We start from the raw sequence: 27,788 nt of genomic DNA on the forward strand, positions 1-27,788 counted from the left end.
AGCCAGCCGCGAAAGGGGTCTTCCTAAAGCCGTGACTGTGCCCTTCGCGGCCAACACCCCTTGAGGAGCTCCCCATCACCCGCAGCAGTGGTAGGGACCAGAGTGGGGGACAGAGAGAGAGAAGGATGTGGACTCCCACCCGCACTGAGGCCAATAAGAGGGTTCCATTGCTAGGATAAAAAGCAAACTAACCCGGATCCTTAAGATGAAGTGCGGGGCCCTTGACTTGGCCTTTTCCCTCCATCCTCAGTTCTTGGCAGTCCCTGCCTCACCCTTGGCGCTCCAGCAGTACTGGTGAGCCTGGCATATAAGCATCGCGGGGGCAGGGAACAGAGCTGTCCTGGTCACCCCTGGGTGCCCAGAGCTGGCTCAGGCCTGGCCCATGGGACATCATCTGTGTGTTGTATGAGTCAGTGTCTGACCCGCTGGTGCTTCCTCCCTTGTGCTGCACTGTTTCTCATCTGGGCCCTTATTCATATCACACTCTTCTCTCTACTTAGAATTTTCTTTCCTTTCCTCTCTGTATACACCCACCCCTCCTCCTTCGGAAGTCTTCCTTGAACCCCAGATTGAGCTCTTTGCTGTATTAATAATCTGTGCACCTGTCTTCAAGTCCACATAACACTGCGTGTAGTTACCCAGGTAGTATGTCTCCCCCACTAGACTTGGAGAACCAGACAGATAACGGTCTCTGTGCTCATGGTGCTTACATGCTTGTTGCTGGAGCATGAAGGATGTGAGAAACTGAACCAAGGGATGAGGCTGAAGAGACAAGCCGGAAGCTGGATCCCTCAGGCCTGAAGTGGAATGCATGGAGCAGCGCTGTCCCGTGGAACTTTCCGCAGTGATGGAAACCTATAATCCATGCTGTCTGTTATGGTAGCCTCTAGGCACCTGTGGCCATGCAGCACTTGTAATGTGGCTAGTTGAGCTAAGGAACTGAATTTTACATTTTATTTAGCTTTAATTAATTTAACCGCCTAGGACTAAAGTCTACCATATTGGGCAGTGCCAGTTTAGAAAATGTTTCCCTTTGAATTCCCACTTTTATTACCCTCTCCTTTGTCTTCATAGCCTTACACCTGAAAGACTAATGATTTCCTGGCCTCTAGAGTTTTCTTATTCTATATTTGATACTCCATGACATTATCTTATCAGCTGTAGGATAATAATGATTATCATTTTTTCTGACTATAAAACTAATTTGTGGGCCAGGCGCAGTGGCTCATGCCTGTAATCCCAGTACTTTGGGAGGCCGAGGCGGATGGATCATTTGAGGTCAGGAGTTTGAGACCAGCTTGGCCAACATGGTGAGACCCCATCTCTACTAAAAATACAAAAATTAGCCGGTTGTGGTGGTGGGCGCCTGTAATCCCAACTACTGAGGAGGCTGAGGTTGGAGAGTTGTTTGAACCCAGGAGGCAGAGGTTGCAGTGAGCTGAGATTGTGCCACTGCACTCCAGCCTGGGCGACGGAGTGAGACTCCGTCTCAAAAAAAAAAAAAAAAAAAAAAAAAACCTAATTTGTGGCTGGGCATCGCGGCTCACACCTACACTCAATGCATTGGGAGGCTGAGGCACGAGGACCGCTTGAGGCCTCAGGAGTTCAAGACTAGTCTGGGCTACACAGCAAGACCCCATCTCTACAAAAATTAAAAGAAATTAGCCAGGCATGGTGGCACATGCCTGTAGTCTCAGCTACTCCAGAGGCTGAGTCAGGAGGATCACTTGAGCCCAGGAGTTTGAGGTTATAGTGAGCTGTGATTGCACCACTGCCCCCCAGCCTGGGCAACAGAGCAAGACCCTATCTCAATAAAATAAAACAAAACTAATTTGTGTTTGTGACAAGAAATCTGAAAAATCAAGAAAAATATAAAGAGGATAATTAAATGTTTATTTACCCATAATACCACTAGGTATTAACTAGCCTTTTTTCTTAACTATGTATGTGTATATTTATATTAATGTTTTAACTTGCTTTTCCACTTAATATAGTGTAAGGATTTCCACACATCCTTAAACATTTCTGAAATCTATTTTAAATTGCTGCCTGGTATTCTGTCATATGGATATATTACCATTTATTTATTGGACACATGTAGTTTACTTACAGTTTTTCACTCTTACTAAAGATGCTGTAAATCCATATGCATTTGTTTAGCTATGAAGAGGTCAACTTTTATAAACAGGTCATCATAAATTTATAGAAGTGATGGGAGTTATTGGATCAAAGAAAATGAACATTTTAAAGCCTTTTGAAGCATAATGCTAAATTGCTCACCAGAGAGTTGTACCAATTTATAGTCCCCCAAGGGCATATGAGTGTGCCTGTTTTTCCCCACTCTCAGTACTAGGCATTATCATTTATAAATATTTGCCAAAGTGGTACCTTGTTTTAATTTGAATTTCTTTGTTTCATAGTGAGGTGAAACTTTTCCTTGTATTTGTCCATAATTTATACTTATTTTTATGAAATATAGATGCATACACTTTGTCTATTTTCCTTTGGAATGCTTATGCTTTCCTTATTGAATTGAAGCACTCTTTATTTATTAAGGAAATTAATTGTTTAGGTCAAATATATAGCAAATACTTTTTTCAGTTTATTATTTGCCTTTTAATTTTCTTTATGTTTCTGATAAAGCTTTTTTAAATTGTGGTTGTTGTTTTAAAATTTAGTCAGATCTTCCTCCTGTTTATGCTTTTTTGTTGTTTGTTTGTTTGTTTTTGAGGCAGAGTCTTGCTCTGTCACCCAGGCTGGAGTACAGTGGCTCAATCTCGGCTCACTGCAACCTCCGCCTCCTGGGTTCAAGCAATTCTTCTGCCTCAGCCTTGAGTAGCTGGGATTACAGGCGCATGCCACCACACTCGGCTAACTTTTGTATTTTTTAGTAGAGACGGGGTTTCACCATGATGGCCAGGCTGGTCTCAAACTCCTGACCTCAAGTGATCCACCTGCCTCGGCCTCCCAAAGTGCTGGGATTACAGGCGTGAGTAACTGTGCCTGGCTCTGTTTATGCTTAAGTAAAAGTGAATTCCTTAACTTAAAACAGATAAATGTTCATCTATACCTTCTCCCCTTATTTTTGTTGCTTCGAAAAACTACCCCTTATTTCATTAATCCAAATTACCTCACAACCCTGACTGTGTGTCAGAATCACCTGTGGACCGTCTTAGCCATACAGGTGCATATGGGTGCCCCTGCTCCAGGCCTGTTGATTCAGAAAGTTCAGGGTGGCACTGGGCCTGTGGATGTTCAGAAAGCTCTGCAGGTGCTTCAGAGGCAACAGTGCCTGCCTCAATTGTGGGCCTGTTACCAGATTAGCCTCCCTTATCCAAAGTCCTTAATTCTTTCTCATTTCCTGTTATATCCATTTTATTTATTTATTCATTTATTTTTGAGACAAAGTCTCACTCTATTGCCCAGGCTGGAGTGCAGTGGCACAATCATAGCTCACTGCATCCTTGAACTCCTGGACTTAAGCGATTCTCCAACCCCAGCCTCCCGAGTAGCTGAGACTACAGGTGAGTGCCACCATGCCCAGCTAATTTTTAAAATTTTGTGTAGAGACTTGATCTCACTTTGTTTCCCAGGCTGATCTCGAAATCCTGGCCTCAAGCTATCCTACTGCCTTGGCTTCCCAAAGTGCTGGGTTACAGGCTTGAGCCACCATACCCAGCAGTTTAAATGCCTCATGTTTAGGGCTTTTCAGAATCTGGTTTAGCCATATTTACCTAAGCATCTTGTTGGCATCAGGAGAAGAAAGTCCTTATTTTCACTTTGGCAACTCTGTTGGCTAAATATCTGATGTCAGCTCTGATAACTAACTAGCCTGCTGACACAGCAAACTGATGAATGCAAAGGCAAAGGGAATAGCCCAGGCATTAGGCCTCCAGGCAGGGGCAGTGAGAGACTAGCTGGGAAACCTGGATGCAGTAGAATAAGACACTTATGCTGTTAAACCACTTGCCCTGGATGTGTTTGCCATCATTTTGTAGGAAGGCACATCAGATAGTGTTAAAGAACAAGGGCTTTGGAGTGAGACAGACTTGGGTTCAAGTTTCTGTCTTTTCACTCACCACTTGTGAACTTGGACAAGTTGCGTAACCCCTCTGAACCTTGGTTAACTCCTTTATAAAATGACCTGCCTCAAAGTATTGCTGTCAGCTTTAAATGAACTAATTAATGCAAAGTGCTAAAAACAGTACCTGGCACAAAGCTTTAGTAAATGGTAACTGCTCTGGACAAAAATGACAAACATTCAGCCGGGCATGGTGGCTCATGCCTGTAATCCTAGCACTTTGGGAGGCTGAGGCAGGCAGATCACCTGAGGTCGGGAGTTCGAACCTGACCAGCATGCAGAAACCCCGTCTCTACTAAAAATACAAAATTAGCCGACGTGGTGCAACATGCCTGTAATCCCAGCTACTCAGGAGGCTGAGGCAGGAGAATCGCATGAACCCAGGAGGCGGAGGTTGCGGTGAGCCAAGATCGCGCCATTGCACTCCAGCCTGGGCAACAAGAGTGAAACTCCATCTCACCAAAAAAAAAAAAAAAAAAAAAAAAAAAAAGACATTTACATAAAAATTCTTCTCAACCTTTTCCTCCCCTTGCCTGATTGAAACTTCGGCTTTGTCTATTCAGTTTTTCCTCCTCCCCTGCCCTCAGAATAAGGTTCTGCTTTGCTTTGTTGCATTTTTGAGCTGCCGATTTAGGAAGAGAGGAGGTGAGGAAAAGGACAATAGGTACCTAGGGAAATGGTTAGGATTGGCTGAACAAAACTTTTAGGGGTGTTTAGAGGTGAAACATATAGGAAAACCTACTTTGTATGAGGGAAGCTAATACAGGCAAACGATATATATATACACACATATATATATGTGTATATATGTGTATATATGTGTATATATACATATATGTATATATACACATATATATATATATATATATTTTTTTTTTTTTTTTGAGACAGAGTCTAGCTTTGTCACCCAGGCTGGAGTGCAGTGGCGCTATCTCGGCTCACTGCAAGCTCCGCCTTCTGGGTTCATGCCATTCTCCTGCCTCAGCTTCCCTAGTAGCTGGGACTACAGGCGCCCACCACCACGCCCAGCTAATTTTTTTGGTTGTTTTTTTTTTTTTTTCTATTTTTAGTAGAGACAGGGTTTCACTGTATTAGCCAGGATGGTCTAGATCTCCTGACCTCATGATCCGCCCGCCTCGGCCTCCCAACGTGTTGGGATTACAGGCGTCAGCCACTGCGCCCGGCCAGGCAAACGATATTTTAAGACATATATCTGTTGTCTTTTGTCCCTTTGTGGTGATCAAGAAATTGATGAACCAGAGTTATTTTAAATTATTTTCTATTGCTGAGCTGTGTCATTTTGGCTGCAATATTTCATAGAGGCCAAACCACATATGAGCTACCACATTAACAGGGTTATATATTAGTAGGATTGAATTTGTGAGGTAAATCCTGAAGATCAAATAATCTCAACTTTGAATGGAACTTTAGACATCACCTAGGTCAACTGCTCAGACATTGCTTCTCAAAGTGTGGTCCCTGGACCAGCAGCATCTGCATTCCCTAAGAACTTGTTAGAAATCAGATTCTCAAGCCTCACCCCAAATCTACTTAGTCGGAATCTGTGGAATGGGGCTGACGAAACTGAGTCAGATTGCTAATACAGTTCTCAAACAGAGCATAGATAGGAGGAGGGCTTCTTAAAACACAGTTGCCGGCCGGGCGCGGTGGCTCACGCCTGTAATCCCAGCACTTTGGGAGGCCGAGGCGGGCGGATCACGAGGTCAGGAGATCGAGACCATCCTGGCTAACATGGTGAAACCCCGTCTCTACTAAAAATACAAAAAATTAACCGGGCGTAGTGGCGGGCGCCTGTAGTCCCAGCTACTCGGGAGGCTGAGGCAGGAGAATGGCGTGAACCCGGGAGGCGGAGCTTGCAGTGAGCTGAGATTGCGCCACTGCACTCCAGCCTGGGAGACAGAGCCAGACTCCGTCTCAAAAAAAAAAAAAACAAAACCAAAAAACACAGTTGCCTGAGCCCCACCCCCAGAGATTCTGATTCACAAGGTCATCAGTGGGTTCTATGAATCTGTGTTTTTAACACGCTCATAAATAATGCCATACTGCTGGCTCAGGGACATACAGTACTTCAAAAACCAGCCCTCTGAGTAATACCAGAATCTTTCCTGCAACAACCTTTGTAGTTGATCATTTGGCTTCTGTTTCTTACATCTAAGGTCCAGGAGCCCACCACTTCATAAAGCAAGCCTTTTTAATATTGAGCAGCTGCATTAGCTTTCCCTGAGAGTGAAGTCAAAGCTTGCCTCATTATTCTTGCCACCCATCACTCATGATGCTCTCATGGCCACTTGGAGTACCAATGTTCGTAGGCTGATTCCAGGTGTAGCCTTAATTGTCAGGTGGCTCTTACCCACTTGTAATCACCATTGAACCCTTCTCCTTCAGCTACTGAAGCAGGAGTAGTAACTCATCAACATCCCTTCTTTTTGTCTTTTTAAAAGACAGAGTCTCACTCTGTTGCCCAGGCTGGAGTACAGTGGCATGATCATAGCCCACTGCAGCCTTGAACTCCCGGGCTCAATGATCCTCCTGCCTCAGCCTCCTGAGTAGCTAGGACTACAGGTATGCACAACTACTCCTGGCTAATTTTTAAATTTTTGTGTAGAGATGAGGTCTTCCTGTGTTGCCCAGGCTGGCCTTGAACTCCTAGGCTCAAGTGATCCTTCCACCTTAGCCTCTCAAGGCACTAGGATTACAGGCTTGAGGCACCATGCCCAGCCTGCATTAGCATCTTTCCTGATTGGCTGATATCAGTGCCTTACCAGTAGTTAAATTTTTTCTTAATATTGTCAAAATCTATGAATGACAAGCAAAGGAGAGTTATTGGTTCCTGCAATTGCAAAATGCTGGGGTAGACCAAGTGTTGGGAAAAGATGGCTCCAGGTGCTTGAATAATGACATTAGTAGTCTTCATCTTCTGGGTTGACTTTATGCTCAAGGCCTTTCCTCTTCGAGGCAAAGAAAGTTAACTACTCCAGACTTAATTTCAATGTAGGATCCCAGCAGAAATATAGGACTGCTTTCTCAATAATTCTAGCATATGACTTGGCATGGTGGCTTGTGCCTGTAATCCCAAAATTTTTGAGTCCAGGAGGTCAAGGTTTCAGTGAGTCATGATTATACCACTGCACTCCAGCCTGGGTGACAGAGCAAGACCTTGTCTCAAAAGAAAATAAAAAATAAAAATTAGTTGGGCATGGTATTGCATGCCTGTAGTCCCAGCTACTCAGGGGGCTGAGACGAGAGGATCACTAGAGTAGGAGCTTGAGGCTACAGTGAGCCAGGATCATGCCACTGCACTCCAGCCTGGGTGACAAAGTGAAACCCTGTCTCTTAAAATAACAATAATAATTCTAGCATATGTCCCTGAGTTGACATTCATTGGCTCTCTTGGGTTCCATGGTCATCCTTGAACCAATTGCTTTGGCTAGAAGGGGGTGAAACATGCTGATTGGCTGGGCCTGGTCACGTGCTGAAATCTTCCATTCACAGAGACCAAGAAGTAGTGATTTCTCAAAGGAAAACCACAGTGCTATTACCAGAAGAAGGGAATTGATAATGGGTTGGTAGAAAAAAAAGTCATTATATCTGGGATGCTTTTCCAAAGTATGAATACCCAGATGCCACCCAGGGTCACAGAATTGGGGTTTCTGTATTTTTTTTTAGTTTTTGTTGTAAAAGCCTGCCTTAGTTAAGTGGTTAAATTATGCTTGCTAAGTTTAGCCACTGTGGGTGCAGAGCCCTACCATAGACAGAAGATTTTGAATTACAAATGGAAAACATATTTTCTACTTTCCCAAATATTGCTCTGTGCATGGTGGTTTCCTTATTAGTAATGCATAGAACCCACGCCTTGTGAGAACAAATTCGATGCCAAGACAAATGCTTTCTTGTTCCTGAATGTTGCTTTCCAGGCCAAGATAAGTTCAGAAAAGAGCAGTTATCCATTATGCGTCGGGGTGCCTCCTTTTCTTCTTCCTTGTGTTTCTTGGGACTCTTAGAGTTTGTTTTTCTTGTAGTTTTCCAGACTTTCTTTTTCTCAGGTAGTTTTGTGAACAGATATTTTAATGTGAGCTTTTTTCACAGTCTTCATTCCTCTGTGTTCCGTTATTACTTTTTTTGTTTGTATCAGGCCCTTAAGTATTTAATCACAAATAAATCTGCTGCTGTCAGTTTTCTTTTGGAAAAACAGCAGTCTTCTTGGGAAAGACTATTAAAAGCTGTCTTGTATTGGGCTGACATAATGGGCTCTTAGGGCCAGCAGAAGAAAATTAATTTTCATATTATGTCTGTTCTCCTAAGAGCAGAGAAAAAACAACTTTTATTATTCACTAAGATTTTAAATTAATGCAAACCAGCTTCCTTTCTTGGAGGAAGACAATACTCAAATTAGTTTTGCTTTAGAAGGTTAATATGAGAGATTATGCTTGGTTGTCTGGTTTCCAGAGTTAAAGATCTTAAGAGAGATGAAGTCTGACAAACAGTGCTGTAGGAAAATTATAAAAGATTTGTCCTTTACAGTGAGACTCATGGCTGGTTTTCCTGGGAGGAGAAGTTCTTTTTTTTTTTTTTTTTTTTTTTTTTTGAGACGGAGTCTTGCTTTGTCGCCCAGGCTGGAGTGCAGTGGCGCGATCTCGGCTCACTGCAAGCTCCACCTCCCGGGTTCACGCCATTCTCGTGCCTCAGCCTCCCGAGTAGCTGGGACTACAGGCGCCCACTACCACGCCCGGCTAATTTTTTGTATTTTTAGTAGAGACGGGGTTTCACCGTGTTAGCCAGGATGGTCTCGATCTCCTGACCTCGTGATCCGCCCGCCTCGGCCTCCCAAAGTGCTGGGATTACAGGCGTGAGCCACCGCGCCCGGCCAGGAGGAGAAGTTCTACAGCAGCATGCAGAGATATACAGAGGCAGAGAGTGTAGAGATGTGGGAAAATAGAAACCCCACATCTAGTTGTCTCTAGAACTAGGATCTTAGAGGACAGTAAGCAAGTATGAGTTAGCAATGAGGTGTGACTGACCAAAGAGATTTACGAAGAAGGCCATTCACTGTAGGATTGCTTGTTGCCCTAGTCCATTTGGGCTGCTAAAACAAAATCCTTTCGACTGAGTAATTTATAAACAGAAATTTATTGTTCACACTTCTGGAGGCTGTAAAGTCCAAGATCCAGGTACCAGCAGATTTGGTGTCTGGTGAGGGCCTGCTACAGCACCTTTTGTGTCCTCATGTGGTAGAAAAGGTGAATAAGCTCTCTTGGGATTCTGTTATACAGACACAAAAGGACATATTCATGAGAGCTGAGCCCTCGTGTCCTAATCGCCTCCCAAAGGCCCCACCTCTTAATACTACCACGTTGGGGATTAAGTTTCAACATATGAATTTTGGAGAGACACAGACATTAGATCATAGCACTTATAAAAGTTTTTTTTTTAAGTCCATCAGAAGTATGTCAATATGAATAATCTGTTAGAATTTATATTTCTGCTTGGAAAGATACCTAGCATATACATATGTGTTAAGTGAAGAGAAATAAGCAGCTTCTGGCGATAGCCAGGGTACAGAATTGCATATGTAATTTAAAAATTCTAGTGGCCAAATTATTGAGAAAGTTTCCTTTTTTCCCATACTGTCTTCAAAATCTAGTATGCATTTTACACTTATAGCACATCTCACTTCAGGCTAGCCACATTTTAAGTGCTGAGTAGCCACCTGTGGTTGGTGGCTGCCTTAGGACAGCGCAGATATGGATCCTCAGGTAGGAAACGTTTGAAAGAATGCACCAAGGTTTTTGTTTTGTTTAGCTTTGTTATTTAATGTAACTGTGAATCACGGTGAAATAGGGAAACATAAAAATTTTGTGGAATAAAGGGATATCAGGAGATGTTAGGAAAGAGAATCACTACAGAAACTTTATTAGTTGGAAAGGTAACCTGTGATTTGGTAGACTTTGATTAATTGTTCATATAAATCCCAAGTGAAATGTAGACTTGAGACTTGAATGTGAAATCATTGTGTCATGGATACATAATGTGATTGACATTTTTTATTTGGGGGAAATAAGATTCATATAGTTTTTTTGTTTTTTTGTTTTTTTAAAAAAACAAAGAGGGAATGATTTTCTGTGTCATATGTTGATAGGTCAAACAAAATGAAGAACTAAGAGTTGACCACTGGGTTTAGCATTATTGGTCCATTGGTGGCCTTTGACAAAACTGTTTCTTTGGAACAGTGAGGGTGAAAATCTCACTGGACTGGCTTCAAGAGATAATGAGAGGAGATGATTGGAAACAACGACTACAGTCAACTCTTTGCACAGGTGGAGGGAATGTGAGTTGAAAATTTGTTTTTGTTTGTATGTTTTTGTTTGGGTTTTTTAGCTCTTGTTTTATAAAGATGTTTATATCTGATGGAAGTGATCCAAAAAGGGAAAAAATCAATATGGGAGAGTAGTGTTTTACATGAAAAAGAAAATTCATGGAGGATATGACAGCTGCCTTACCACAGTTGACAGGGTTTCATTTACAAAGAAATTAGGCTCACTCGGCATATGGCCCTTGGCTAGACCTGAAATCACAGTGGGTATGAGGTATATTAAAACTGGTTGGACTCAGTACCTGAAAGTACATTCCTACAGTTAGTTCTGCCCCAAGCTAGGATGGCTTACTGTAAGGAGCAGTAAAAAATGTTATTATCGGAAATGTCAAAGCATCTATAAGTTGGACTAGTATTTCTCAACTATTTTATGTTTTCTGCACACTTTTGAATATAATTTTTGGTAACAAACTTGAAAAGACTCAAAACAATGCTGAGCAGGTCAGCACCAGTGATAGCACAATCACACTCCAGTGTAACAGTGACCTCAGAAGTATTCTCAATTAGTGTGCTGTTAGAAATAGGGTCTCTAGACCAGACAGTCCGGAGCACAGTGGTGTGATCATAGCTCACTGTAACTTCGAACTTCTGGGCTCAAGTGATCCTCTCACCTGATCCTCCCACCTCAGCCTCCTGAGTAACTAGGACTAAACTTTTTGTAGACAAGGTCTCACTATGTTGCCCTTGCTGGTTTTGAACTCCTGGCCTCAGTTCCCCCTGCTTCGGCCTCTCAAAGTGCTGGGATTACAGGTGTGAGCCTCCACACGACCCTAGTGTGCTATTCTTTTGGTTGCTCCTCGACATTTCTTTGCTGCTTGAGCAGAAATTCCTAGTGCTTTGAGCAGGCTCTCTTTTATTCTAAAAGACAACATTCCTATGTATTCCAGTAAAAATATGCAGTCTCTTTTTGTTGCCCACTGGAGGTTATCCATTACTCCTGCCAGAAGAAGAAATTTGTGCCCTACTCTACGCTCTGCACATGGTCATTTAAACTGTTAAGCTCACAATCCAATCTGACAGACACTAAAAAAGGCGTATCAGTTAGTAATCTGTTGCAGACAACAGAATCCACTCTACCCAATATAAGCAGTAAGGGATGTTGTACTGATCCAGGGAATTAAGTGTGTACAAGTTTGTTGGAAGGGCTGGAGAGCCGACTGCTGTCTGAGCTCCCAGGACCACTCTGCTCTGCTGTCTTCAGGAAAGGAAAGCTGCCGCATCATGTCAAGAAGCTGATCAATCAAGAAGCAAGGAGCTCCTGGCACCTTGACTAACTACAGACCCATGCTGCCGACTCTGCCTGGATCCCCAGAGCCACCACTGCTACTTCAGAAAGCTGGAGAATCAAGAAGCTGCTGACTCTAGAACCATGATACTCTTGTCACTGTCTGTAAAACCAGAACAATGCTTATATCCTCTCTTTTGCACCACTGACTCAGTTCCAAGTCAGAGTCTTTTATGAGTGCATCTGACTTATGGAATCTAAATCACGTCCAGAACTCTACTGCAAAGGAGTTGAGAACATTTAAGTTTTAGCTTTCCAACTTTTGCACAGTGGAAGGGGACTGAAGTGGGTATTGAGCAAGTCATTCCACAGTATCTGCCACAGACAGTATTTTTCTCCAATCATAACAAAAATAAATGAGACATATTGATGGAAAGTTGGTCACACAGTAGCCAAAGGTTCCCTGTACATGGGTGTGCTGTTGCATAGCTGGCATGCCCATGTGGGAACCACCTTATTGGGTGAAGAGGTAAAAATGGGCAGTCCAGCCTCAGTTGGGTGCTTGAGGTAGACTTTCCAACCATAAGTATCAGCGATTGCATAGTTTCAGCACAAATGGAAGTAAGGACATAAATATCTGTCTTGCATTTTATGACCAGAGAAAAAAGTGTCTCTAGAAGCACTGCCAGCCACTAAGTATTCCCCAGTGTCAGTTCCATAGATCAAGCCCGGGTTGATGTTTTGCAGATGGATTGTCTTTGCTCCTGTGCACTTGTCACAGTCCTCACAAAGCAGCTGCCTATCAGAGACTGGTAAAGCAGTGGAGCAGGTTTCCCATCCGCCTGACTAAAGCCAGCAGTGACCTCATTCAAGAAAGGCCAGATCAACCTGACATGTTCTCCCTACGCCAGACGAATACCTTTCTAATGCTTTTGGCATTCACATAGTCATGTATTCATTCAGCAGCTATTTGTGGAGACCGCTATGTGCTAAGTGCTTGGGATACACCATGAACAAAACAGATGAGGTTCCTGCCCCCTCATGGACATTCTAGTGGAGGGAGATAGACCATGTCCCAATAAACAAATGCGTAACTAGGATGACTTCCAACAGTGATGAGGGCTATGGAGTAGGAGGTGATAGCATATAAGGAGTGTGCATGGGAGGGGGCCAGTTTAGATTTGGTGACAGGGAATCTGGTGTCCACTCCTGATTCATCCACTGACAGCCGGCTGCTCACTGTAGCCTCCCACTGCGCCAGCTCTGCGGGGGTTGCTGCTCACTTGGTGGCTGCATCACTCCAACCTCAAAAGCTGATATTGGTTTGAAGACCTGCAAGAATGATGATTTATGCCTGGGTCCAGGTAGTTTTCAGTGAACAATCAGAACAAGGAGTGTGCAAGATTAAGGGTGCAAGTGAGTGGGTGTAGCTCCCTGAAGCTTCCCATGTTCCCTGTGGGATATGGCTGAAGGTCAGTGATCAGGGTGGTGAAGTGGCTGCCAAGTTGAAGGAGCCAAAACTGAGATCTTGTCCTTTTTGCTGTCGTGCTGCATTCAGGGGTCTCCCTACTAACATTTGAGATGACTTCTGGGCACACTTGTGTTCTTCCATGGTCTTTTTTTTTTTTTTTTGAGACAGAATTTCGCTCTTGTTGCCCAGGCTGGAGTGCAATGGCGCGATCTTGGCTCACCGCAAACTCCGTCTCCCGGGTTCAAGCGATTCTCCTGCCTCAGCCTCCCGAGTAGCTGGGATTACAGCCATGTGCCACCACCCCGGCTAATTTTGTATTTTTAGTAGAGACAGAGTTTCTCCATGTTGGTCAGGCTGGTCTTGAACTCTTGACCTCAGGTGATCCACCCACCTCGGCTTCCCAAGGTGCTGGGATTACAGGCGTGAGCCACCGCACCCGGCCTTTTTTTTTTTTTTTTTTTCGAGGACAGAGTCTCACCCTGTCACCCAAGCTAGAGTGCAACGGTGTGATCTCAGCTCACTGCAACCTCTGTCTCCCAGGAAGCGACTCTCCTGCCTTAGCCTCCTGAGTAGCTGGGATTACAGGAGCATGCCACCATGCCTGGCTAATTTTTTTGTTGTCTTTAGTAGAGACGGGGTTTCACCATGTTGGCCAGGCTGGTCTCGAACTCCTGACCTCGTGATCCGCCCACCTTGGCCTTCCGAAGTATGGTCTCTTTGAGACTTCTTAATTAGGCCTCATCAGGCCTGGCTGTGGCTACCACAGCTAGAGAGGCCCAGTCGAGCTCCCAGACAAGTTCTCTGGACTGCTGTTACTTCCTTGTGGCCTTGAGGAGAGGCCTAACTGTGAAGTAGGCTACGTTTCTCTCTACCTCCATCTCTTTGGACTCACAATACTAAGACTCAAGGCACACCTAGGGCTTGGGAGTCACAACACAGGAGGGGAAAACTGTAAACTGTGTGCTTCTCAGGGCTGTCTTCTGTCAAATAGGAAACCACATACATACAAAAACACTTTCCATAGGAGAACTGCTCAGCAATACCCCCATGTCCTCTCCTACAGGTCCACTGCCCCCAGAAAGCACTTCCACACTGAATCATCCTTTCTCCTACCTTATTCTGGGATATTTATCCTAGAGCCTTGTGAAATCTGCCTATTGCAGTATTGGACGTTTTGAGAGAAGCTTTGTTCTCTTGGTGTCTTATCTTTCATCTGCTCCCTGTGGAAACCTCCTGATCTGTACTCCTCATCTGTCCGGTGCTGCGTTTCTCATAGGTCCTGTGCTCGGTAGTCTTGCATGTTCATCTTTGACTAGAAGCAGCTCTCCTGGGTCGTGTACCCACTAATAATGTGGGTGGAACCACCTAGACTCCCTCCTGCTCTATCTGAGCAATGGTTGGGTCTTCTCTTTTAGAACCTGAGCTTGAGGTCTGGCCTCAGGAAGTGGGGAGGGTACAGAAGCAGTAGGAATGTGCCATCTCTTCTTACCAGTCCCACATTTTCCCATCAGTCCACCCAATTCCCTGTTCCTGTGCTGTATCTGACCCCCCTGGCAGGGCTTCCCTTGAATTTCCAGCCTTCACCCCCACTTCAAGGCAAGACCCTCTGTGGGTCAGTGTGATTTCCCCTGACTTGTAGTCTTTCTTTGGGCAGGTTCACATGTACTTTTGGTTGATATCTTTCAAGAGATCTAAGTGGCTCCTAAGACATACTTATCCCTCTCTTCTTCAGCCTGTCCTCAGAAGGTCACCCTTTCTCATTAGAAAGCTGGGACAGTGAAAAAAACAAAGACGAAGCCCTCTGCCCAGTCCCACCCTTGCTGCCAGTCCTCACCCCTCCAAATCAAGCCTGGCCAGGCCTTCAGGACACGCCAGGTCATTTCCCTCGCATTACGGGAGATGTACAGACTCTCAATGATCTCTTTCAGTTTGTCTACACTTAATCATATGTAGTAGATCTCAGAGTTCTAGCATGGAGCTTGGCCACTCTCTTGTTTCAATAAGTTGTCTTTATATATTGAGCTATTTTTTGCTTTTTTCCTAGAGTGCCAAGGAGTTATTATGCAAATGAGTACTTACTCCACTTCTTTCCAAGAAGTTCTTCAACTGCTATATATTTTAAATAGTGAGAAGATAAAGGTAAAATATGTCAGAAGGTTTAGAGGAACATATTTTTTAAAATTAGAAAGTTAGGACTAGAAAAGATAAAAGAAATGAGTAAATGGATTAAAATTAACAGTGATGAGACAAAATCTGAACAGTTTTAGAAGTCAGAGAATTAGATGAAAGTGCAAAAAAAGAACTCTAAGAGTAACGATGGCAAAAAGATAAAATTAAATGAGAGAAAAGGTTTAAAAAGGCTAGCCTTTTAAATTTTTAATAAAATCTTAAAGATTAAAGGGCTAGAAAAGAACATGGTAAGATAATTAAATCATCTTAGTATTTAAAGATTAAAAAGCTAAAAAGAATGTAAACAATGTATTCTGTAATATTCCAAATTAAGGATGCATGTATATTTACTGATGTAGAAAGATGTGTAAGACCTCTAGTTTAGAAAGAAAAGCAAGTCACAGAACATTGTATAGTCCAAGCATATATATTGCATAAAGGTTTGCAGATAGAGAAAAGAATGGTAGGAAGCCAAACTACTGAAGTGGTAGGGAGCTACTGAAGAGGAAAGGGAGTGGGGTGGGGGGTGTCATGGACACCGTCAGCCAGTCCCCTTAGGTGCCCTCAGGTCCCTTTACCGTTTCTGTGCTCTTTTTCCCATCCTGAGTGCCATGCACTGCCAGACCTCACAATGGTGACTCGCAGGTGAACTGCCTTTGCACCCTTGCACCCCACGTGTGTAGACAGCTTGAAGGATTCACTTGGGCCTTTACATCACCCCATCCTCACTCCCACCCTGTGGCCCTCAGCCAGTGACTGAGGCTGCAGGAAATGGAAGCCTCGCTCCTTGTCTCAGGTGGGGACAACTCTGAGATGTCAGTTACCTTGAGCAGCAGTGTCCAAAATATAAAGCAAGCTACAAATGTGACTTTACATTTTCTAGTAGCCACATTAAAATTCATTTTAATAAGGGGCTAGGCATGGCACTCATGCTTGTAATCCCAACACTTTGGGAAGTCGAGGTGGGAGGATGACTTGAGCTGAGGAGTTTCAGACCACTGTGGGCAACATAGGGAGACCCATGTCTATACAAATAATGTTTTAAAAAATTAGCCAGGTGTGATGGTGCACACCTGTGGTCCCAGCTACTCAGGAGGTTGAGGCAGGAGTATCTCCTGAGCCTGGGAAGTCAAAGCTATAGTGAGTTATGATTGTGCCACTGCACTCCATCCTGGGTGGCAGAGTGAGACCCTGTCTCAAAAAAAAATTTTTTAATTAAAATCATTCTAACAGTGTATTTATATCATTCAACATGTAATCAGAGGAAAAATTATTAATGAGATGTTTTGAATTCATTTTTATTTGTACTAAGTCTTCAAAACCCAGTGTGTAACACACTTCACTTGGGATGTCCCCATTTCAGTTGCACAGTAGTGGCTAGTGGCTAGTGGCTACCCAGTCGGACAGCTCAGCGTCAGTCACATGGAAGCTGCTCCTCCGCAGGGCTCTGCCTGAAACTTAAGTCTCACTGGGTTTCTTCTTGTTCCCTGTCCTGCTTCCTCCACTCCCTTATCGGTATCTTTTGAGAGCACTGCTTAATAAATCTTTTGCATACAAGTATTATCTTTGTAATTAAAATAAATCTGGGAGGTTCAAAAGAAAAAAAAAAGAAAATGTCTCTCATCCTGAAGCCCTGATTTGTTATTTATTTGTTGGTGTATCACTAAGGTAGCCGTAAACTCTAGTGACACTGGGTTTTAGAAGACTCGGGGCTCCTTTGGGTAAAGAACAACTGATAACAGAACCCTGGTTTCTTGCGCTTTGTCATGAGTGGGTGACTTGAGCCTTTGATGTCTATCTAGTTGCTGCCAAGATGAGTGGCCTGAAGCCAGCCTAGGGTGAGATTACCTAGAAGTCTGGGTCAGGTATGCAGCATGTGGCCTCCTGGGCCCAGGAAAGGCAATGGGGGAAGCCAGATCATCATTTATAAGAGGAATACCAGAGGGACCTGACAAGAGAGAAGACAAAGGGGACAGGTAGGAGGTTATGTGAGTCTTGAATCCTTCCTGCATTAGGCACAGGTCATTAGAGTGACTTTTTTGAGGTTTTTTGTTTGTTTGTTTTGTTTTGTTTTGTTTGAGACAGTCTTAGTCTGTCACCCAGGCTGAAGTGCAGTGGTGCAATCTCGGCTCGCTGCAACCTCTACCTCCTGGGTTCAAGTGATTCCTTTGCCTCAGCCTCCCAGATAGCTAGGATTACAGGCGTGAGCCACTATGCCCGGCCTGGTTTGTTGTTGTTGTTGTTGTTGTTTGTTTTTTAATATGCCTGCAGCCTTGGGTCTAACTGGCACCACTATAGAACCTTCAGAGTGGCCAGTGCCTATCTGATTCCAAAGCCCCAATTTGTGTGGAGTCGCTTTTCTTGGTCTCCAGCCTCACAGCACTCCCTTCTCATGCATAAAACCTTTCTGAGCCATTAGGCCTTTTGTCTTTTCTCAGTATTTCTTTCTTTCTTTCTTTTTTAAATTCACTCGCGACTCCAGCCAGAGATGTCACATGTTTCTTAAGAAGACATTATAAAGAGTCCCCTTTGACCAAAGTGTTACATAAAATTGCTTTTTATTTTTCCATTTCCAAGTAATTGGATTTTGCTGGCTTGTTTGTCTGTCAGTTGATGTAGAGGTGAGTGAAGAGCCCTGCTAATTGGCTCAGAAAATAATTCCAGTCAGAAGGGGTGTGATGCCTGCATTTCCTAACAAAGTAGCCCCATCATCCCACAACTGCCTTTTCCACCTTCCTTGATGCATCATCGGAGAAAGGAGCAGACATATCTCAGGAATGCATTTCTCAGTTTATTCCCATGAACAAGCCATTTATTAATTCAGCAAGCATTTACTGCTTATATATACTATCTGCTATTACTCTTGAACTGTGGGCTTTAGTCCTTGTCTCCAGTGTTGTTGCCAGTCTAGGCCCTTTTTATGGCTTTTCTTGGATTTTTAAATTAGAAGATAAACCAAGTGCTCCTGGACTACCCCAGTAACGGCCATGAAGTCCTACCACCAGTGATTCTCCAGAAGCATTCTAGACATAGCTTCCCTTACCAAATTCATACTGCCTTTCTCTGAACAAGTTTGTGATTGTTCAAATGCTCACTGGGCCTCCTTTTACTTTATACTCCACGGACTTAACTGATTGCTGAGGGATGTAACAGGACTTGGATGGTTCCATGGCCCAATGCTTCCTTGATGCAGTAAGGTCATATGCGGTCTTGGTGGGGCCCCTGGGTCTTGAGGGTGCTTCAGTGTCACCCTCCTCCTTGCTTACCAGCGGGGCTGCCTTTGGGAGGAGGGTAAAGCAGGCCAGGGATTGGCCTGCCGTTCTTCTCTGTCTCTTAGTGCCTTTCCCAACTCTTCTGTTTCAGGACAGCTGCCCAGCCTCCAGGCCCACTGATGGACCCATTAACGAAGGTGCCTTGTGGGAGTCAGATAGCACAAACCATTCTATGGAAAGCAAAGTCGTCTCTCTCCTTCGGCATCCAGCCCCTTCAGACATGGCCAACGAAAGACCCTGAACTAGAGTCCCAGGTCAACCTGTAAGTAAGTAAAAGAAGCATCATCTCAGTTTGGGTTTATGTTCACTATAGCTTGAAATCCCTTAATGTTTAGGAAGAATATACTTTTTACTTCTGGGGGGATAGTGGGGAGGGAGAGAGAAGCGGATGTTTGGTTGGGAGACTGCATTTCTGTTCTTATTTGTGTATTTAGTAATATTCATTGAGCACCTACTCCGTCCAGGTCCTGTGTCAGACATTATGAGCAAAATAGATTCAGTTCTTGTCATCAGTGGGCTTGCAGCACATGGGACAGATAGCCATTACTCAAATAATCACACAAATAAATACTAACAATTTGTAATAAGCTCTATGAAATGTGCTGCCTTGATTCAATAAACATTTACAGAATGCCTTCTCTGTGCCAGCAACCTACTGGGGATATTAGAGAATAATACATTTTACCTACCTTTGAATATAAATAGTATATGGAAGCAAAAACATTACAATGTAATACAAAATAAATTTTAATAATAACTAGAATAGAATTAATACATCAGTAGACTCTAAGGCCTATAGGGTGGTAACTGTGTTTTTATATTTACTCCTGAATCCCCAGGCCTTTGTTATGGTGTATGATAATACTCGGATGAATGAATAAGTAAATGAATAAAGATGATACAAGAGAGGGGTACTTAGTTTTCCAGGGGGAATCAAAGGCAGGCAGATGCAACAACACGGTTGACTTCAAAACAAATGAGATGCTTCATCAATTCAATGCAACAAATATTTGTATGCTTGTTTACTGTACCCAGTGCTTTTGTGAAGCGAGTTCCTAGATAAGGACATGGATCAGAATCACCAGTGGGACTTTAAAAATCATTTATGCCTGAGACCTGCCCCTTGAGATTCTGACTCAGTGGATCTGAAGTGGGTGAAGGAAGACACTGTCTGCCCTCAAGGAACTCCCTACTTATCCAGGGAGACAGACAAATCACCAGGTCACACCAGTGATGCTGGAGAAGCAGCGTGAATAACGTGCTAAAGGAAGCCATCACCTGCTGGAGGACAGGGAAGAGAAGGGATAACAGTTGAGCTTGGCCTTGTAGGATGAGCATTGATCAGGCAAGAGAGAGGGAAGAAGACCTCTTTAAAACAAGGATGCCACAAAGCAAAGGCTCACATGCATGAGGCTGTGTTGATAGGCAGTAAACCAACAGTTCTTAACCCGGGTTGCACGTGAAAATTACCCAGGGTAGCTTTAAAAACATAGAAGTCTGCCCTGCCCCTCCAAAATTCTGAGATCTAGGGTGGGACATAAGAACTCGTATTTTTACAAAGCTCCCCAGGTGATTCTCACGTGTGGTAGACGTTGAGAAACGCTGCTTTTAAGAAATGTAACCACAAATAAGTAAATACAAAATAATTATGAAGCACCTTATATGCCTAGCTCAGGGGCCTGAACCTTACATCTTAAGCAGTGGGCACCATTGACAGCTCTTACGCACTGAAGAAGTGATGCAGTTTGGAACGTAAACGGGTCACATCGTTTAGATAAAATCGTGATGGTCAGTTCTGTGGTGGATTCTTAAGGGAAACTAGCGAAGCCAGGAGTCACTGTTGGCTTTTCAGAGCTTCCGCACCTTCCAGAAACTGCCTCTCAGGTGAATAAGATATTGAATGTCTCCTTGATCTGAAATGGGAATTTCAAATTTCAGGCGATACTGAATTATCTGAGCAAGATGGACCCGGTAGTCTCGCGGGTCCTCGGTGACCCCAGCGCACTGCAGAGGACGGGAGGGAACCCAGGGCATCAGTTCCAAAGGTGGGGCGGGTGGGTAGCCCCATCTTCCCTCTTTATCACTAATTAGGAGAAGGAATTTGTGTCCGGGGCGGGGGGTTGGAGGTAACCTGAGGACGCTCAGCGCTGGAGCTCCGGGCAGGAGTTAAAGTACCCGCAGTGGAGCTGGCCCGCTGCCTTTCCAGACTGCAAGGCCCACAGTGCACCGCCCGGGTGACGTGTAACAGGGGCGGGCGGGACGGCTGGAGAGCCTATGAGCACAGCGGAAGCACCCCGAGGGGCCGCCTTCCGGCCCTATTGGTGAATCCGATTAGGGGTGGGACCGAGCCGTGGTGATTGGCGGCCGGAGGGATGGCAAAGCTGCCACGCGCACGGGGGTGCGGGCTGCGGGACTGCGATTGCTGCCGGGTAGGACCAGGTAGTGTGCACACCTCCGTCCTTAGGAAGGAACCCAGCGGCAGATTCTGGACTTGCGTGGCCTCACCCGCTGATCTCACCCAGCGGCATGTAGAAATGGGTGGAGTCAGGCCTTGCTCTGGACCCCAGACTTAGGGACCGGACTTGAAACCAAATTGCAAGGCAGCCAGAGATTGGGTTCCCTGGAAAGATACGTCTTTAAGAACCACTACCGTTTTGTGGGCCGCCTATTCATTAACTCCTTCACTGAACAAATATTTATTGATCACCTGTGTACCAGGCACCTTGCCCAAGCATCCTAAATGCATTTTCTCATTTATTCACAAAACCCCAATGAGATAGGTGCTGTTATCTCCACTTTACAGGTAAGGGTGCGGAGGCCCAGCCTTTTCTGGGACGCACAGCTTGGAAGTGACAGAACAGGGATTGGACTTCGGTCTGTCTGGTCCAGGGCCCATAGGGCCCATCTCTTAACCTCAGCGCACTCAGGAGTGCAATCAGGAGAAAAATATTTATGGGATGGCAGCGTCCACAGGGCTTCTCGGTGCTGTCCAGTGAAGTATATATAACAACAGTCCAGTGCTGAACACCAATGAAGTTGACCAAGCACCAAGTTGGGTCTTACACTAGGTACCACAGTACCTCAAAGACCTACTTTGAAGTTGGTGCTTCTTAGGGAGTGGTGGACAATGAGCCTGTGAAGGGAGACAGAAATCAACCCATTGGGGAGTGGGAGCCATTGGTCTTGACTCTCTAGAGGAGGGCATAGCATGCTCAGATTTGAAAGTTGGAAAGATAATTGGCGTCAGTAGGCAACTGGATTTCAGTAGGATGAGGCTGGTGGCAGGGAGACCTATCAGAGCAGAAGATATGAAGGTAGATGTTAAGAGTTCTGATGAGCAACAGGAATGATGGGATTGATTTGGGAAGTATTTTGAGAAAGATTAGAGTGGATCTGGTAAGCGTATGGGTTGTGGGGTGAGGAAGTGAGGCTCAGAGCTTCAACTCAGGGAGCTGAGTATTTGGTGTTGTCATTAATAAGAGGGCACTGAGATGAGAAAGCACAAAATATAAGATAGAATAAAGCAAAGGTCATGTAGAAAATGATATCTGGGGCCAGGAGCGGTGGCTTATGCCCTTAATCCCAGCACTTTGAGAGGCCAAGGTGGGTGGATCACCTGAGGTCAGGAGTTTGAGACCAGCCTGGCCAACAAGGTGAAACCCCATCTCTACTAAAAATACAAAAAATCAGCCAGGTGGGGTGACATGTGCCTGTAGTCCCAGCTACGTGGGAGGCTGAGGCAGGAGAATCACTTTAGCCCAGGAGGCGGGGGTTGCAGTGAGCCGAGATTGCATCACAGCACTCCAGCCTGGGCAACAGAGTGAGACTCTGCCTCAAAAAAAAAATTGCTGTCAGGGCTGAAGAAGGGTACAGTAACATCTTTGGGAACAGGAGGCATTTAGGAAAGTCTTCTTGGAGAGAAGGTGAAATGGACCTTGAGAAAGGAGTAGACCTTCCTTCTTCTTTTTTTTTTTTTTTTGCGTCAGTGTTAATAGGCAGAGATTGGGGAGGAGAGGATTCTAGATGGCGAGATTGGCATGGCAGAGGCACAAAGCAGGGACACTCAGCGCATTTTTGAGGAATAACAGCTGTCTTAGTTTGCCTCTTGTGTGGTGAAGTAGTGAAAGTCTGGAAAGTCAAATTGAGGGACATATTGTGCAAGATGTTGTACTGAATCCTGGAGTCATTGGGAGGTGCTGAATGGCTTTTGAGACAGGCAAGTGGTGGTTTGATGTCTGCTTTAGAAAATTAGTTTCACTGTTGTGTACACTGAAGAGCCCAGTTACGGGCTGGACTAGTGAGGGGCTTGTTGGTTGTAATGACAGAAACCCAACTCAAATTAGCTTAGGCCAAAAAGAGAATGTATGGGTTCATGGAACCCAAACTAAGAAAAGGGATGGATCTGGCTTCAGGGCTGATTAGATCCAGGGCCTCAATGCTGTCAAGTCAGATGGTTGTCTCCTATTGCTTTACCTCCTTTTCTCTCTTTCCCCGTGCTTCTTGATGCTTGCCAGCCTCCCTGTCTCCTACTGTGCATAGTTTAGTTTTTGATCTTTTGAGCAAAGTTGCCATGTGTTTGAGTTTGTCACCAAGGCATTAAACAAATATTAGGTGATTTTGTTATTTAGATATTTTTAAAAAAAATTTTTTTATTATTTGTTTTTAGTTTTTGTGGGTACATAGTAGGTGTATATATTTATGGGATACGTGAGATATTTTGATACAGTTATGCAATGTATTATAATCACATCAGGGTAATTGGGGTATCCCTCGCCTTAAGCATTTATTCTTTGTGTTACAAATAACCCAATTATACTCTTTTAGTTATTTAAAAATGTACAATTCAATTATTTTTTACTATAGTCACCTTGTTGTGCTAGCAAATACTAGGTCTTACTCATCCTTTCTATTTTTTCGTACTCATTAATTAAAGCTTACCACTACCCCCTGTCCCCTACTATCCTTCCCAGCCTCTGGTAGCCCTCCTCCTACTCTCTATCTCCATGAGTTCAATTATTTTAATATTTAGTGCCACAAATAAGTGAAAACATGTGAAGTTTGTATTTAGACCCTTTTTAATAGCTTTCAGAAGCTTTGAAATACCTAGTTTGCTCCTAAATGTAGGGCTACTGTATTTTAAAACAAGTGCCAGAAAGTAAGCTTTTACTTTACTGTTAGGAGGAATTCTATTCCCCTGCCGTTGTGTTTCCATTAAGAAACTTCTGCTTTACTCCCATGGAGAAGAGAGGTTGGAAGGGCGGCTGACTCGTCCCCTGCCCCATTTCCTCTCTCCCTTTTGGGATCTGGTTGCCCACAGAGCTTGTGTGTTACCTCGCCTCCTGTTTCTATGTGGGAAAACACACCCAAGTGTTCTAGAGGTAGGCGTGGGGGCCCATCTGTTTCCATTCCCCTGTTGAAATAGTCCTGAGACTATTTCCCTCGCAGCCGACCTGGCAGGTGCCTGCCTGTCTGCAGATCAGACTCTCCCACAGGAGGGTTGCCCCAGGATGTAAACTTGTGGGAAGTAGTAGGAAGCCCATTTGCTTTTGGACTCAGCTTTGTTTGTCAATGAAACACTGACAGCAAGGAAATTTCTTATTTTCTTTTGCTTTTTGCTTTTTTTTTTTTTTTTTTTTTGAGACAGGGTCTCACTCCATTGTCCAAGCTGGAGTGCAGTGGTGTGATCTCAGTTTACTGCAGCCTCCATTTCCTGGGCTCAAGTGATCCTCCCACCTCAGCCTCGTGATTAGCTAGGACCACAGGTGTGCGCCACCATGCCCAGTTAATGTTTTTGTATTTTTGGTAGAGACATGGTTTCGCCATGTTGCCCAGGCTGGTCTTGAACTCCTGAACTCAAAGAGATCTGCCTGCCTCAGCCTCCCAAAGTGCTTGGATTACAGGAATGAGCCACCACAACTGGCCAGTATTTTGTTTTTCATTTGCCTGACTCCTGTCACTAATTCCCAGCTAATTCCAAAAAGACAAGAAAGGGTTGGTTTATTAATAAGTTCCCAAAGCTCCAACGACTATGAGACAGGTGAGGATTTTTGGGCTGTGGCTGGGTTTTCTTTTTTATTTCCTTTTTCTTCCCTGTCTTAATAGAGTACCTGGCATGTAAAAAGTGCTTACTATTTGTTGTGTGTAAGTTAAGGTTACTAGAGTAGATATGCCAGTTAGAAGGCCTCTGTAGCAGTGAAGATCTGAGCTAAAGTAAAGAAGGTAAAAATGGAAAGGGGAGAAGGGGCAAGAAACTATGACAGGGTGGAATTCTACAAGTATTCTCATGTGCAAAATGGCATATACAAGATTATGGACCAGGTGCAGTGGCTCACACCTGTAATCCCAGCACTTTGGGAGGCTGAGGTGGGTGGATCACTTGAGCCCAGGAGTTCAAGACCAGCCCGGGCAACATGATGAAACCCCTTCTCTACCAAAGATGCAGGAAAATTAGCTGGGCATGGTGGTATGTGCCTGTGGTCTCAGCTACCTGGGAGGCTGAGGTGGGAGGATCACCTGAGCCCGGGAAGTTGAGGCTGCAATGAGCCGTGATTGTGTCACTGTACTTCTGCCTGGGTGATAGAGTGAGAACTTGTCTTAAAATAAATAAATAAATAAATAAAAGATTATGCATTGCAGCATCATTAGTAATAGAAAATATTGAAAACCATTTATCTAGGGGCTTGGTTAAGTAAAATATGGTATGTCTACTCAATATAAGAAAGAATACAAGAGGCCCAGGTGTGGTGGCTCATGCCTGTAATCCCAGCACTTTGCGAGGCCGAGGCGGGTGGATCACCTGAGGTCAGGAGCTCGAGACCAGCCTGGCCAACATGGTGAAACCCCGTCTCTACTAAAAATACAAAAAATTAGCCAGACGTGGTGGTGGATGCCTGTAATCCCAGCTACTCGGGAGGCTGAGGCAGAAGAATCACTTGAACCCAGGAGGCAGAGGTTGCAGGGAGCCGAGACTGCACCATTGGGCTTTAGCCTGGGCAACGAGTGAAACTCCGTGTGAAAAAAAAGAAAGAATACAAGAGCTTTTTTGTTACTGATGGAAGGATTGCTGAGATACATTGAATGAAAAGAACAAGGAGTAGGATTGTATGTAGTGTGCTACCATTTGTGTAAAAAAAGGGAAAGGGGAAGATGTATTTCTTTTTCTTTTAAATACATACAATACCTCTGGGAGTTATGCAAGAAAAAATAAAGGTTACCTGTGGGGAGAGGAAATGGGGGCTGGGAGGCAGAAGATGGGGAGGCTTTTTCCTGTACAGCCTTGTATACTCTGAGTTTTGAACCAACTGAATGTGTTATCTCTTTAAATAATAAAATACAAATACATAGATACAGTCATACACGTTTCAAAAGCAACATAGTGGTGGGAGCAGTAGCAGGCCTGGTGACTGAGTAGATGTGGGATGTGAGAGAAGACATGGGAGATGACTCTGAACTTTGTAGCTTGAGTGACTGGCAAGAGGGCAGCCCCTCTGCTAACAGAGTCAGGAATGCAGGAGTGGCAGTAAGTCTGATTAGGGGCACATGATATTTTGGGGGCTGCTGGGGTATCCATGGAACCATGTTCAGTATTTTGAAGTCTGAGTTTGCAGTTGGGGAGAAAGATTCGAGTTGGAGGTTTGGTTTGGAGAGTCATTAGAACAGAGCTAATATGTGAAGACTCAGGCACAGTCGAGATTTTCAGGGAGGGAGGTGGACTGAATTGGAGGGAGAGGGATGTGGATCTTCATCATTCAAGGTGACACAGAGTTAAGGATGCTGCTCATAGACTGCAAGCACAGAACAGAACTTGTTTGTGGCTGCTCCTTGTGCCCTAAGAACGGGGAGGAGGATGGTCTCGCTCCCTGCCAGGACGTCCTGGCCCTTTTCTGAATGCCCTGCTCACTGTTGAGCTCAGCATCCCCTGCAGGAATAACTGCTAAAAGTAATCATTTTTCCTCAAGGAGGTTATGCCATTACTAAGAATTCTATTCCTTTGACTATTACAGTTTTCGGGTCTTTCAACTTTCATATTCCTCAAGGACCAGTAACCCATTTTTGGTGCTAACCTCATCTCAAAGTACAGTACAGCACACCATAAGGGCACACTATAAATACGGATTAGATAGTATTACTATTTTTAGTCAGTGCTTTTAAGAGGCAAAAGGCAATTGTTTGGGCTGCCCTGCCCTAAATTCACCTTAGCCAGCACTCATTTTTATAAATCTAATTTTGTCCTTAGAAACAGGCTGGTTGTTTTCTTGTAATCTCCTCTAGTAATAAATGTTCTTAGTTCAAATACTTTTGCTTCCTATATTTCCGTGAGTTTGGCTTATCTATTATTTTGCTTTCTTTGAAGAACATCCCCCCTTCCCTCATCACTCTCAATCACCATTGATTTCATAGTTTTTTTTGTTTTGTTTTGTTTTTTTCAGGAGAGCATCTCAGAATCAGAGCAGCTTAGTGAAGTAAACATTTTAGAAAATCTTTCAAAAATATGGTTTGACCTTAAAAGCACAGAGTAAGCTGCTTTTCTTCCAATACGTGGTCTGAATGTGTCTGAAGAAAAACAGAGCACAGATAACATGGAGTGGACCTAAATTGGTCCAGAAATTTGGAATACAATATAGAGACCACTTGAAAAGCAGCTCTGTGCCTCCCGATCCATTAAGGCAAAATTCGTGTCAGTTCCACAGCATTTATTTTTATGTTTGAGACTAAGAATTTCTCACATATTGGTATTGGCAATGAAAGGGATCAGAATATGCCACCCGAAGATACACCACTTTGGCAAAAGGATTATTTTGAGCAGAAGGCAGTTGAAAAAAAGCAGACACAGGAAGAACTCTCTGCCCTTTTTCTATCTGCCTAAAAGCAGGGCATAAATTTCCCCTTGTGAGGATGCCCCCTCCCCTTAACTGCACCAAGAGGAGAACAACACTTATCACCAGAGATGGAGATAGAGATGAGACAGACCCTACTAAATAACCTTTAACTACCGTTAGTTTCCCCCACATATACCTTCCAATAAGTTACCAGCTCTAGAAACCCCAAACCCTTTTTCCTTTGTCTAGTCATTTCTCCACAAATTATCGCCCTTTGTCAAAATAGTATATAAGCCCCCCAGTGTAAGTGCCTTTTTGGATTTTTATTTGTTTTCTGTGGAACCTCCCTGCATGTAAAAT

At 44.1% G+C, this 27,788-nt stretch overlaps 1 protein-coding gene and 1 long non-coding RNA gene across 3 annotated transcripts in view; one reads left to right on the top strand and one right to left on the bottom strand.

The window, feature by feature from the left end:
* GARNL3 (GTPase activating Rap/RanGAP domain like 3) overlaps window positions 1–27,788 on the top strand; it is a 170,291-nt gene that overhangs the window by 964 nt on the left and 141,539 nt on the right. Inside the window, exon 2 of one of the 2 annotated variants that reach the window (XM_019033704.4) lies at window positions 18,701–18,871. In XM_019033704.4, coding sequence (XP_018889249.1) covers window positions 18,701–18,871 — 171 coding nt within the window. Of the gene's footprint in view, window positions 1–18,700; window positions 18,872–20,953; window positions 21,049–27,788 lie in introns of those variants that run through there. The other variant, XM_055351193.2, reaches the window with a different exon arrangement.
* Window positions 17,879–20,510, bottom strand: LOC129524699 (uncharacterized). Its single transcript, XR_008668565.2, has 2 exons — window positions 20,338–20,510; window positions 17,879–18,869 (listed from the first exon to the last, which is right to left on the bottom strand). It is a non-coding gene; the product is annotated as an uncharacterized lncRNA (long non-coding RNA).

The sequence above is a fragment of the Gorilla gorilla genome, chromosome 13 (assembly GCF_029281585.2).
Source record: "Gorilla gorilla gorilla isolate KB3781 chromosome 13, NHGRI_mGorGor1-v2.1_pri, whole genome shotgun sequence".
Taxonomy (NCBI): Eukaryota; Metazoa; Chordata; class Mammalia; order Primates; family Hominidae; genus Gorilla; species Gorilla gorilla.